This window comes from Tachysurus vachellii, chromosome 15, assembly GCF_030014155.1.
Source record: "Tachysurus vachellii isolate PV-2020 chromosome 15, HZAU_Pvac_v1, whole genome shotgun sequence".
Lineage (NCBI taxonomy): Eukaryota > Metazoa > Chordata > Actinopteri > Siluriformes > Bagridae > Tachysurus > Tachysurus vachellii.
The window spans coordinates 10,521,756-10,536,047 of record NC_083474.1 but is presented as its reverse complement, the minus strand read 5'-3'; the positions used below and the strand labels follow the sequence as shown (position 1 = coordinate 10,536,047).

The following is a 14,292-nucleotide window of genomic DNA, read 5'->3' as shown; positions in this document are numbered from 1 at the left end:
TGCTACACACACTGGTGCATTAGATGGCATTGCTGCCTCACTGTTCCAAACTCGCTGGTTGGTATTGTCTTATCCCCACATTCACATGGGTTTCCTCTGGGATCCAGCTACAGCACGTGTGTGTGTGTGTGTGTGCCACCTAGGATCTGTTCCAGCCTCATGCCCAGTGTTTCAGTGATAAACTCTGGATCCCCAACACCAGGATAAAGATGAATGATGTGGCTGCAGTAAGTAGCTGATTATATAAAATGGTTTACAGTGACATCAGGATACTATAAGACCTCAAAAGTAGCCAAATGTATAAGCATCCAGGCAACTTCATTTTAATGCAGGCATGCCATCTAGTGGCCATCACAAGAAATGCTTAAATATAAATTTGTCGTAAAGTCATGTGGTAAATTTCATTAATGGATTTATTCCGTTAGAAGTGTATACACTTTTATAGAAGCCAATAGTGTGAAAGTCATGTCCACTGCCTCTGCCAGTCCATAATCATCTCTCCTGTTTACTCCATGTCAATATCATGGAGATCTTCTGGCTCTTCTTTCTTCACCCAGGGCACAGGATGAGGCACATAGGGGTCATATGTCCAGCGAGGAAACACTCTTTTATAGAGGTTCATCAGCACCGTGTCCTGAGAACGCAGCTGACTGTCAAACACACATTTCATGTGACCGTGTGTACCTGCGTAGAAAAAAGAGGAATACGCACATTAGTTTTAATCTCTGACCGTAAACTTTAATATGTAGCTCCATGTGACTTCTTATATGACTGAAAATCAACTTTAGCTCTACAATGAACAATTGTGTTTCTCTTTTCTTCTCACCCAAAGCCTCCTTGATGTGTCCTCTCCGGCCCCACTTTGTGCGCAACTCCACCGGCTTAAACCACAGAATATCATCTGTAAGGAAAGTCACAAAAGCGGTAAAGTTTCACACAAAACTGCCCCCTGTGGCTTATGAACTATCCCAGAGCTGCTTATATTATATATATATATTATTATATATCCTCCTCACCTCTGTTGAAAAACATGTAGCGGACAACAGCAGAACGGCGGTTAATCTTGAAGGGGTGTCCGCTCAACACAATCCTCTTCAGCACCACACGCTGAGGGTCACAGCTCAGAAGGCTGCCTGTGGCCACCAGGTCCTGCATTCCTGAAACAGGAAGAATCAGTGAACAGTTGCCTCGTTACAAATATGCTTAAAAGTAAAACACGACCAGGAGGTGTGTCACTTACCATTGGCTCTCTGTTTGAAGAGCAGTACTCCGGCAGTCGGGAACGTAATTGGAGCGTAAACAGACACAACTGAAGGTGCATCAGCACGGAGAAAACGCTCCATCTTATGTTTGTCCCCTAGAAAAAAGAAGGAAAAAAAAGTTAAATCTCAGTTATAGGTCTTGATTACAAAATCTCAGTTACAAAAAGTTAGAGGTATATCCACATTCTTAATGTTGCAAGCTTCAACCAATCGTTTGTATCCCTGATATTTCCTTTCCTAACTTATCGCACAGACTGTAAAAAATTTATTGTACTGCACATTGTACTGTGTATGGTTGTGCATGTGACCACTAAAAGTTGTATTAGAAGCTACGAAGGGCCATACCGCTGGTGTGCTGAGAGAAGATGGGAGAAGCTCGAAAGCGTCTGAAGCCACATTGAAACACCAGCTCCTCTTTAGACGCAATGGGTTCTGTGAAACCAGGCTGGCGCCGTACCAGCACATGCATCACTGACATCTACACACAGACCACAGAAACAGGAGTCACCAGTGTTTTCCACCATGGAGAATAGTGACCTCATTGGTCAAAGGATGTTCAAGGACAGACGAATGAATGAATAAATTATGATGTTATACCTTCTGCTCATGTGGGAGCATGGAGACCAGCACCAGGGGTTTGCCTGCCTGAAAGCTCTCCATCACTGAGACAGGAACGTCCTCGAGGTGCAGCGTCACATACCAGCCAACCTGCATGATCAGGACATCACTCATATAATAATATGTGGTGCATTACTGAGATATATAAATCTCTCTCTCTCTCTCTCTCTCACCATGGCCCCTTCCTGCTCAGCGGCTGCCTCGGCCAGGATGCGGCGACGCGTCCGCTCAAAGTTCTGGAACTGGAAGATGCGCGAGTAGTTGAGAGGCAGGTTCTCCATGGGGTCCCATGGAGAGGAGCGGAAACTCTTCAGACCTCTGTACCTCTGAAATCTGAGCCACATCCCCAAACAAACAAAGCTGTGAGTCTGATCTTTGCGCTTTAGTAAAGGATCTGAGTAGGTGTCAAATTTCAAAGTTTGTCAGACTCCCTGTGAGGGAGGAAAGATTATTATATGTACAATGTTACAGAGGCTGTAGCAGCCGGACACCGAGAAGCTTCCCATGTAGCAAAACTGGATGCAAACAAATTCATTTGTTAATCGTTCACAACGTTATTTACACAAGAAACATGGTCATGAAAATCCAGATAAAAAAATGGAAAAGTCTGTATCATACAAAGAGCTCCTGAGTTTCCGTAAACGGACATATAAGGAGCCCAAATCGGACACTTGACACTCATATTTCCTTCAGATCATATAATTAATATGGAGTTAGTTTTATTTCAATTGTCATATTGTGAGTGCACACAAAAGTAGTGATCAAGTTAATCTGTAGTTATAGTTTTTGATAAACTCTATTTAGGGCACAAAATGCTTAGGGATTCTTGTTTTCTACTCTCTGTGAAGTGTTTTGAAGCTTTCTGGCCTTTAACTGTAAAAATACAAAAAAAAAAAAAAAAAGCGTAACCTACATTTTTAAATCTGTCTTATTAAATCAAATCATATTAGTTTGATTTGGCCTAAAAAAAAAGACATGTAAGTTTGTTTAAAAACTTCTGTATTTAAGACACAGAAGTTGAAACATTTTGTCCCTTACCTTATCCTCGCAGCAGCATCTAATGGTGTATCTACTTCATCAGGGAACATTTCATGTGAGCGAGCTTCACGATATCGCTTCAGCCCATCTTCCTCCTCAGCTTCATCTATGGCTTCGTCGTACTTCTGCTCGGCTCCGACGCGACCTGCGGAGCTTATTTCCTCCTCTTCCTCCTCATCCCCATCATCCTTTTCAGCATCATGACAAGCGTCACCATCCTTAATGAAGGAAGAGTAAACGAGTAGGTGTGGATGAAAAGAAATATACAATACTTGTTTTTCCACAAGTCAAGTCAAGTCAAGAAGCTTTTATTGTCATTTCAACCATATATAGCTGTTGCAGTACATAATGAAATGAGACAACGTTTCTCCAGGATCAAGGTGCTACATAAAAACAAAGACAGGGCTAAAGACTTGTAAGTAGTCTTAGCCACATAAAGTGCAACTGTGCAACCTGGTGCAAACAGTGCAGGACAAGACAAACAAGACAGACAAGACAGTGCAGGACAAAAGACAGTGCAGGACAAAAGACAGTGCAGGACAAAAGACAGTGCAGGACAAAAGACAGTGCAGGACAAAAGACAGTGCAGGACAATGACAGTGCAGACACAAAGTTACAAGACAATACAAAAAGTACAAAAAATGCAGTACACAAAAGACAATAAATAGTAAACAGTCACAGAAACAGCGCCGACCGACCAGTGTTAATACTGTATGTGTTAATATAGTATGTGCGAAATGGCTGAGATATTGTACAATATGTGCAAAAACGGCTGAAATGTTGGGACAAAACGGCTGAAATGTTGGGACACTAGACAGATGGGAATATTTATTTGAGCTGTGGGTAGAATTGGATTCCACGCACAGCACATGAGCACAAACCGTCTCATGAATAAATCATTTCAAAACAATATAAAAGGAAACAAAGAATGCTTTCCATATCAGAATATTTCAGTAAAGGTGTATTGTGAGAAATTGATCAACATAATATTTAGTCCAATTGCTACAAGTGACCAAAACGTGATTTGATTTAATAAGCAACTGAGAGAACCAGAAAGTAGAATGATTTCATTGCAAATTCTAATTCTCCTTTAAAGATATTTTTGGTTAAAACAGTTTAAACTTGGTCCAGAAGTCTAGTTATTTTCTTTGCTATGCATCACTAAACATACACAGCCTTTGTGGTTGCTGAGATGTGAAAGGGGCAAGACATAGTGCTGGGGTGAATCCACACCCTGGAGGGGTCAAACTGCAGAACAATCACAGGTGCACTAATAAAAATAATCTCTCTGTATCATCTGTGGTACCACTTCCCTCCTTGTTAACATCTTGCATTGTGAAGTCCTCTTTGGTGCTCAAGCAGACATCAAACGCATGCTAATTGGGATTAAACGAAAATAAAGCCTGCGTACATGAGGAGCTTCCCCCCTGCTCCTTTCAAGCCGAGCTGGTATAAATAAATGGCCGCCTGTTCTGCAAGCCCCAACAGGAAGCCCTGTCCAAAGTGGAGGAAGTCAGGAGGCTTCTCTCGGGACAGGCCTGCCGCTCCAAACACTATTGTTGCGCTGCTCAGCCTGGCACTAAGAATGAGAGGCAGACACTGAGAAAACAAACAATGCCTCTGCACCATGCAGCGCACAAAGAACCAGTCACGTATGCACTGTTCCACCCGCAGTGTGCCTGCCCTCCTGCCCGCTCTTAACCAATCAGCCACACCTTCTGCCTTTATGTACACACGAGCTACGCATAACCGCCTGCACAGCAAGTATGAAGTAGCTTGACCTGCTTTGTTCTCATTGCTCACTGCCTTCCTTTGCTGCCAACATAGGCAACAGCAATGCACACAATACCAACATATACTAATGATTTTCTGGGCAGTGAAAGTCTTGTAAAATATTTTATAGCTCTATTCTATAGCACGAGCTTTGGAGCCAAGATTCCTAAGCATGCTTTAACAAAATACTTCAAACGGCATTTAGATTTATAGAAAACACTGTATTCAAATATTTCCTGATTAAACAATTATTAAAAGGGTTGAGCTTCTTCAAGCGTGTGTTTCTAACCTAGAAGACTGTTTAAATACCTGAGACTCATTTTCAGCATCCTCTTCCATCATCTCATCATCATCATCATCATCATCATCATCACAGCTGTCCAGATCGTCCTCATCATCATCTTTGTTCTCTTCTTCTTCATCATCCACAATCCATGCGGCCTGATAGTCTGAAGTGCCCTTTGGCACCTTCATGACCCTTCGGTTCTTCCTGGCTTCTACACGTCCAGGGACATACAGAATATTCACATCACACAGGAGCACAGAGTTCATGCATTAGATTACTCATTCCTTGCTGCACAGTTAAGCCTAATGTTAATGATGATCTGATTAATGATAATTAATCATTATAATTAATTAATTTATCATTAATTAATAATTAATTTATCAGTTAATGATAATGTTAATAATGATGGCATCTAAACAGGCTTTCCAAAATCTCCAAAGGCAGCTTTAGGTGTAGCAGAACATGACAGTTAATCAAATCAGGTTTTCACTCCAACCAAGCAGAAGCCAGACCTGAGGCTACTGAAATCACACACACACACACACACACACACACTTTTTTGAATGGGATTGGACACCCCTAATCTATAGGAATGCTAACTACATTAATTTAAAAAAAAAATTGACCAACTATCCTTATGCAGTCATGGTGAGCACAGTCGTGTGACAATACATTAGGCTTTACTCATTCATTTAAGTGATTCATCTTGATTATGGTCCCTGTGGGTTAAACTAGATATCTCTTTATATTTTGCCACACAACCAACCAAGAGATTGTTGAAAAATGTCAGCAGAAAGGGCCATGAATGCACACTTATACACTCCCTGACAAAAGTCTTGTCGCTTATCCAAGTTGTAGGAACAACAAATAAAACTTTTGTCTAAGCAAAGTCTGACCTTTCTGTCCTAATTAAATCATTTAAAATCAAGGCATGATAAGATTTTTTTTTGGTAAAATAAGCGTAATCTAGAGGCCTTTGCCTTTCATATAAGCCACTTCTGATTCCAAATGAAGTCAAGTTATTATTTGTTGTTCCTACAACTTGGATAGGCGACAAGACTTTTGTCAGGGATTGTAGATTAATTGGTATTTTGTACAAAATATTCATTCCTGCATTTTTTGTTATACCTTCAGCCTCCTGAAGCTCAGACTCCGTAGGCCAAGTCTGTTCTCCGTCCATGGGATCAACCTCAGCTTCTGTCTGCAGGCTCTCTCTCTGAGAGGGGTCAGACTTCATTAAGACACGCACCTCTTCTCCAGCTCCATTCACATCTCCAGCACTCCTGTCCTGTGCATACATCAGACACACAAGTGTAATCAGCATGGCAGACTAGATTTACTGACAAAATAACCAAAAAAAAAAAATGTTTTCAGAGCTTGGTCATGATATTAGTAATAATAATAATAATTTACTCTTCTGTGAGCATTTGGTCAGTTTAAGCAGTTTTGATCATTTGCTCTAAATTTTCACAATGCATCAGTGCATATTTTTCTGATCATGAGAATGTCAAAGAGTTGCTGCTGAATATTCAGTACTCACCATCATCTCAACATCTTGTCCCCTGGCTGGTTTTACAGGTCGTTGTACACCCGTGACAATGGGCATAGGGTCTGTAGGTGCATCGATCTGACTCAGCTGAAAGTCCCCGTGGCCTGCAATGTGTACCAGTCTGTTCACCTGAAGAGGCCTACCTTGGATATACCCCGACACCCGCAGAGTACCCAGTCCTGTAGGTGGCCCTTCTGTGCCTTCCTGCTTACTGTTTGGGGTGTAAGAAGCATTTTGAACTAGCATGTGTGATCGCCTTGAACGGAAGGCCAGTCGCCTCTGTTTCTGTGCCCCCAGGTGGCGGAGCAGCAGCACTGCATCCTGCTCCGTGTCCATAGAGAAGAGATGTGCGTCTGGGAAACGAGTCTCGGCCAAGCGGGACAGCGAACGTCGAGATTCGGTCCGCTTCTTCACTGCCAGGTCAGCGATGCCCCGAAACACCAAAGCTGAACAGTATATAATGGATTAGGGACAGCAAACAGTCATCAGTGTGAGAATGAACAGTTCTCAGCATTACAGGAGATAAATATTAAGACTGTTTCATTTCTAACGATGCCCTTGTTTCTATCTCCTGCTTCATGTCTTACCATGACTTGGTAGTCCTTGTGCAAAGAGACAGGAAAGGCAGTAATCTCCATAACTGTCCCAGCCCTCTTTGGATTCAAGCACAAACACCAAACTGTCTGCCACCTTGGCCACATCAAGGAGCGAGTGCAGATCAGCTGAAATAAAAAAAAAAAAAATGAGCAAAATAAATGCAACTGAATACTGAATTACAGATTGTTTTCAGTGTTTGTTCAGTAAATAACCAGAGGTAATATTTATGAAGGGTCTTACAAGTAGCTTCTAAAACAAATTTGCATGTTAATCCTAATAAGACTCTAAAATCACAGTTGCCTTCTCTGAAAAATCTCTTAAGTCAATGTGTCTCAGAAACTGAAACTAAAAAAATGTTAAGCTGTTAAAACCTCTTAACTTTTTCAAGTTTATTTAAATAGAACAGGACAACTTTTACTGCTGTCTCACAAGCATGGAAGTGCAATGTAAAAAGCCAGTCAGTGGTGTTCAATATGCAGGTTTGGTTTATATTCTCACATTCCCATATTAGCCTCAATCAGTTGGGCATTTAGTTATTAGTTAGTTTATTTGTGTAAGAGGTCATTTCAAAGTAAAATCTAATAAACAAAAGATTTCTATATACAACATTTTTAGAGGGTGAAAAGCTTGTATACACTGTGTTAGTGTTTGGTAGCATCACCTTCTTGAACCAAATGATTGGGGTAGGCCTTCTACAAGTATCATACAATATTTTGCCAGGATTTATGGCCAAACCCTTACACAAAACTAGTGTAACTCTGTCAGCTTGAAAGTTCTTGGCCGGGACCCAGGTTTGTTCTTCCCTGTGAGTCAGTCTGTGGCACAGTCTGGTGATATTGTTAGACAATAGACACTTTCCTATGTTGTCTACATCACCAATACTGTAAAAGCTACACTAAGGTCAGAGCTGGGAGCTACTAGTGGTGTGCTGTAACAAAAAAAAACGAAGTACCTGGACACCAAACACAACTACCCAGCAACACTCCAACACAGAACAGACCTCAACCCAACTAAAAGATGAAGAAATTGTACTTATAAACGGAGGCACTTCTGATGTTTGGACATGGTTTGGGTATAACAAATCAGACACTAAATAATTTTTTCATCAGTTTAAAAGAAAATAAAATATATATTGTGATTTACATCATTTAAGCTATGAAATGATTCATATCGTGACAAACAAACAGTCACTTTGGTGTATGTAAACTCTGATGACTGGAATTCTTAAATAGTGAATTACAGCTGAAATAATTTGGTCTCTACAATACAGGATGGATAAAAGAGTGTTCAATTGGATTCACAGCAAATACATAGTAATTATGACTGTTCCAATTACTGTGGAAACGCAATGTGATAAAACGTTACCAGTGTCAGGCTGATAAAATGTGAATCTTTGTTTAAAGCGTGGAAGAACAAGGCCAAAGCTGCGCCGTTCCCCTGGAATTCCCTGGTGTTCATGCAGAACTCCTCCAATTCCATCTGCTCTCAAAAGCTGGGTCACAGCATCAGCATCGACCTGAGAATGCAGTCCAATCACAGCCACAAGGTGAGGTGGCCCGTCTCTGCTGCCCAGCCGGCGCTTCTCTGACAACGCCTGAAAGACCATAAACAGAGAAGTTAACTTGCTTGTTCTCTTCAACATCAATTTTTAGACGTAAGCGACGTTAGGCTAGATCAATTCCTTACCAAGTCCTTTTTGTTGCGGCGCAGCTGATTGGCTTTGTGACGCTTGTCCAGCTTACTCAGCTCTCGTCGTTGTTTTTTAGTAAGAGCCACCACAGCAACTCTGCCTAAGAGACAAAATGAACTTTAGATCTGTCCATAGTTTAAAAAACAGCTGCCCCTATTTGCTTGTTTTACATCATATTTCACTAGGAGGTGTGACCTGACATGTAAGGTGGCAAGGAGAGGAAATGTAGACGTAACAACTGAGCTTGTCAGATCATATCACCCAACCCTAATATCCATGCATGCAGTGAGTTAGTTAAAGCTTAGTTAAAGCTTAGTCAAATCAATGACCTGGATGAAGGTTTTTTTGATTAAAGAACTTTATCATCGTACATTTATCCCTGGCTTACTACTGTCACTACTACTGAAATATGATCCAGTGCCATTCTTGACTCGGGAAAGTGTGTGAACTTTAAACACGTGTTTACTCTAAACAGTCATGCCATGGCTCAAAGAATGCCACATGGAGTAAAAACAAACCGTCCAGGATTACCCTTATTCTCACGCCCGATCTCTCCCTTCGTTCGATGCTTCCCATGTTTATGCTGCTTGTTTTTCTGTTTGTAAACCCCAGGTCGATGAGCCTCCTGATGCTCTTTACCAGGAGCCATTTTCCCTCGTGCTGCACGTGTAAACTTTAAATGACGTCATATTCCTGCGCCGACAATCGGAGAGCAGTGGGGAAGTCTGCCATCTGCTGCTCAGTCACATTACTGTTGTGGTTTTTAGGGTAAAGGAAGCAGATCTGGGGTCTCATTTATAAAGCGTGCGTACGCACAAAACGGGGCTGGAAACGTGCGTACGCCAGTTTTCGCGCAAAGGTTGTGATCTATAAAAATCAAACTTGACGGGAGAACGTGCGCACCTTTAAGCAAACTTTGAGACGTGCGTACGCACATTCTGGAGACGAAGGGAATTGGCGACACAGATGGTGAGGTCGTGAACTGAAGTTAGATTGTAGAAAATACATGTGAGAAGAAGGATTATAAGAATTAATGACATTTCATTTTCACTCCATTTCATACGTTATATCCACATTATCACGAGGATTAAATCCAACAGTGTTATTTGTGCCGATTGTTTTAGGCTATATACATCTAGTAAAATCCAAACGTAATTCAAAATGTATTAAAAATAAAATAATAATAATAATAATCAGCGCTACTCCGTCCAGGGTGTATCCTGCCTTGATGCCCAATGACGCCTGAGATAGGCACAGGCTCCCCGTGACCCGAGTAGTTAGGATAAGCGGTAGAAGATGAATGAATGAATGAATGAATGAATGAATAATCAGCGCTGCCTTACAGTCACATTGTCCACAACGGGAGCGCAGGAGGAGAAGGCGCGACTACATGTGATACAAAATAGCATGAAATACCCTTTTATTAGAGAACTGCAGAACACAGTGTAAAAACGAAATATTTTCCTTAATGTACATATAGCTATCATAAAATGTCAAAGTCTGCAAATACAGTCATGAAGCACAATCGCTACTCATCATCGGTCCTACGGTGTTCATTACAAAACCGTCATGAAGAAGTATGTGTTCACTATAACCTTTTCGTCTTAAATTTTCGCCCACAAATTAATTCTGTGATTTTGTCAAGGTGATAACGATCAGTCTAATTGCTAGAAACATATAAATCCTCCGGTGACCCGGGTATGTAATGCTTACGCCAATTACGCCATGGTGCAGGATTACGCCAATGGCAGAATAAGGAGAGAACGAGTTTTCAGGGACCATGATGATTTCCTGGCCCATTATGATTCCCTAGAGCTGTGCTCTTAGATCTATGTGCTGAATTGGGTCCAGTATTAGAGAGGGCAACACTCCGGAACCATGCCATCCCAGTCCAAATACAAGTCCTCACCACTCTGGGGTTCTTGGCAACCGGCTGTTTCCAGCGGGAAGTGGCAGACAGGTAAATTATTTATATAAAAAAAAACTATAAGTAATCCTCAACTTTGTCTCTAAGACATTTATGTATATGAAATAATTCTATTGGAATCTATCATATCACCCTATAGGTCTGGTATATCACAGCCGTCCCTGAGTGCCATAATATCTGTCGTTTTGAATGGTATACTTACGGTGGTATACTTAAATCATATGTGACTCCAACATGACTCTCACAAACATTGTGGCACGCTGGCCTGGTTCAACACATGATTCCTTTATCTTGACACATAGCAGTGTAGGGAACAGACTAAATGCAGGCGCAGTACGTGATGGCTTGGTGAGTTTAACAATATTAAAAAGTAGAAACTGTAACAATTTTGTTTTTAATATAATTATAACAATGTTGCTTTTAATATAATTATAACCTGCAGGCGACAGTGGCTACCCCCCTGAGACGCTGGCTCCTCACCCCATTTTTAAACCCTCAGAGCGCAGAGGAAACTCTTTATAACGAGGTCCACTCTCGTGCCCGCGCAGTGATTTGCATTGACTATTTATGGTTAAAAATGGGCGTGTACAGGGCGGGATTTCACATACGCACATCTACGTGTGATCTGTGATTTATAAAGGGAACATTGCTTAGAGGAGTGCGTACGCACGGTTTTAAAAATCGGAATTTTTTTTTGGCGTACGCCATTTTTGGCTTTTGGGCGTACGTAAACTTTTAGTAGGGGTCCTACGCACAGTTTTATAAATGAGACCCCTGGTTATGATCATTCATTCATCTTCTACCGCTTATCTGAACTACCTCGGGTCACGGGGAGCCTGTGCCTATCTCAGGCGTCATCGGGCATCAAGGCAGGATACACCCTGGACGGAGTGCCAACCCATCGCAGGGCACACACACACACACACTCATTCACTCACACAATCACACACTAGGGACAATTTTCCAGAGATGCCAATCAACCTACCATGCATGTCTTTGGACCGGGGGAGGAAACCAGAGTACCCGGAGGAAACCCCCGAGGCACGGGGAGAACATGCAAACTCCACACACACACAAGGTGGAGGCGGGAATCGAACCCTGACCCTGGAGGTGTGAGGCGAACGTGCTAACCACTAAGCCACCGTGCCCCCTGGTTATGATCATATTCAACACATATTAACGAAGAATAAACTCTTCAGCTATGGGAACAGTCATTTTTGACTATTATCACTGAGTATTAAAATGTTTATCAAATGAAACTTTTATGTAAGGTGGAAAATGTAGAAAAAACAAATATGTACAGAAGGTTGTAACTCTGCATGTGACCTTGGCTGACAAATTCAGATAATTGAACATTGCACACTTCAAGAGAACTGCAACAGTAATCCTTGATGGCTTTTAGCTGACATAATCTCATCCATGTTGGGTCTTGCAGTGGGAGGTTTCCTTCTTCATATGGGGTTTTGCTCAGGAAATGCCAGCAGAGATATGCCACAAAGGAAGTGTGGGATACAGAAGTTATGTTTTCAGTAAATATCATTTTCTTAAAGCTTAGAACGTCTTCTCCTGTTTATCTCACAAGACAATTAAAATGGCATCCTCTTGAATGTGGTGTGAATACTGAGTGCTTCATTACGTTGTTTTATTAAATGTATATATGTATTCAATGTAGGTATGTAATGCCATTTGAACTCCGTTTAAAATATTAGACCATAAACCATCAGTAGTAGTAAAGTAGTAGGTAAGAGATTTGCTGACTTACTGTCCTAAATGGTTACATCCTGCTTATTCATTCATTCATTCATTCATTCATTCATTTATTCATTTATTTGTTTGCAGTAAAGTATCTTTGTACTTCTGGTAGATGCCAAACTGCATTTCGTTGCTGTGTACCTGTACTATGCAATGACAAAGTTCTATCTGTCTGTCTGTCTGTCTGTCTGTCTGTCTATCTATCCATCCGTCTATCTATATGTCTGTCCTTCTATCTATCTATCTCTGTCTGTTTGTCTCTGTCTGTCTGTCTGTCTATTTATTTATTTATTTATTTGCAGTAAAGTATCTTTGTACTTCTGGTAGATGCCAAACTGCATTTTGTGGCTGTGTACCTGTACTATGCAATGACAATAAAGTTCTGTCTGTCTGTCTGTCTGTCTGTCTATCTATCTATCTATCTATCTATCTATCTATCTATCTGTCATCATATCTATGTCAAATAGATAGACTGGGATTTTTAAGAGCACCACATCTCTACCACCGTGCATCCATAGCAGGTGAGTCTATCTTTCCTAACTCTATCTTTCCTAAATGGCTCTATAGGTTCTGTCACATTACACCACTTTGTCTCTACAATGAAAACAAAAGGATGGAGTGTGGCTCTTTGAATGCCATTCAGAAAACACAGGCTGCAGTGGCTTGAGCCTACTGTTCGCCTGGATACAGGGAGCAGAAATCCCACGTTGCTATTGGCTGAGACAGACTGCTGTTCTGGGGCCAATCCACAGCATCCGCTCGGTGCTCTGTTTACCAATTGGTTGTTTGGCTAACCGAGGACAGCACTGTGATGCTGTTTACTTCTAACCTCAGTGATGTATAGCTTATACCTTAAAATGCAAAGCCACATTGTGCTATGGCTTACCATCGAAAGGTTTGTTAGAAATTTTCCCTTGTTTCCTCTCTAGTACTTATACTGACTGTACTTATGACTTAAACCTTTTATATTTACATTGATCTTTATATTAGTAACATTTTGAGAAAACGAGCAATAAGATTGAACTACTGTAAACATTTTTTTTATGTATTTATCCTTTAACCTGAATTGTTTAGACTATTAATACATCAATAAAACATCTGGTATCTCAGCCTGAACATTCTGAAGTGTTTAAATGTCTGTTGATAAAAGATTTGCATATATTTGTGTACAGATTCTATAGATTTGTATATATTGTGTTCAGTAATGGACCTGGCAGTTTGACTTTTATGAACCATTTGTATTTAGATATTTAAAACACACACACTCACACACACACACACACACACACACAAACACACACACACACACACACACACACACACACACACACAAACACTCACACTCATATTCACACACACACAAAAGTCTTATGTCTGTTCTGAAAACATTTGAATACTGGACATGAATGATTTTATGGCTGTATTGTAATTTATTCCTCTATTAAATCTGAAAAAACATGAATGAACAAGTTGTTTCAGAGGGATGACTGCTAATGTTTTACACAGAAAATTACAGATGGGCATATTTATTTATTTATTTTGTATTGTGTATTGAGCACAGTCAGCATTACTGAATAATGAGCAGGCATTTTTAGTCATGCAGGCAGAGAGAGAGAGAGAGAGAGAGAGAGAGTGTGTGTGTGTGTGTGTGTGTGTGTGTGTGTGTGTGTGTGTGTGTGTGTGGAGAGTGTGTGTATGTGAAGGTTTGTGTGAGTGTGTGTGTGCTATGTGTGTGAGAGTGTGTGTCAGGGCTGAGTGGGTGTTTCCCCCAGTGTTAGGGCGGGACCGGTCGGCCTTCCA

The 14,292-nt window shown here is 41.0% G+C and overlaps 1 protein-coding gene across 1 annotated transcript; it reads right to left on the bottom strand.

The window, feature by feature from the left end:
• Positions 1-395: 395 nt before the first annotated feature.
• Positions 396-9,504, bottom strand: tsr1 (TSR1 ribosome maturation factor). Its single transcript, XM_060888440.1, has 15 exons — positions 9,345-9,504; positions 8,810-8,913; positions 8,489-8,717; positions 7,114-7,248; positions 6,518-6,972; positions 6,106-6,265; positions 5,001-5,188; positions 2,919-3,136; positions 2,054-2,213; positions 1,860-1,970; positions 1,608-1,740; positions 1,241-1,357; positions 1,017-1,157; positions 827-901; positions 396-684 (listed from the first exon to the last, which is right to left on the bottom strand). The coding sequence occupies exons 1-15, from the start codon at positions 9,460-9,462 to the stop codon at positions 506-508; spliced, it is 2,523 nt and encodes an 840-aa protein (XP_060744423.1). The 5' UTR covers positions 9,463-9,504; the 3' UTR covers positions 396-505.
• Positions 9,505-14,292: the final 4,788 nt, after the last annotated feature.

Bases quoted from the DNA above. Each gene is read 5' to 3' on its own strand.
- tsr1 (XM_060888440.1), bottom strand. From the start codon at position 9,462: ATGGCTCCTGGTAAAGAGCATCAGGAGGCTCATCGACCTGGGGTTTAC. The intron at 3,137-5,000 runs GTATTTAAACAG...TCCTTCATTAAG, and splicing joins ATGCTGAAAATGAGTCTCAG to GATGGTGACGCTTGTCATGA. The intron at 1,971-2,053 runs GTGAGAGAGAGA...CTGATCATGCAG, and splicing joins CTGAGCAGGAAGGGGCCATG to GTTGGCTGGTATGTGACGCT.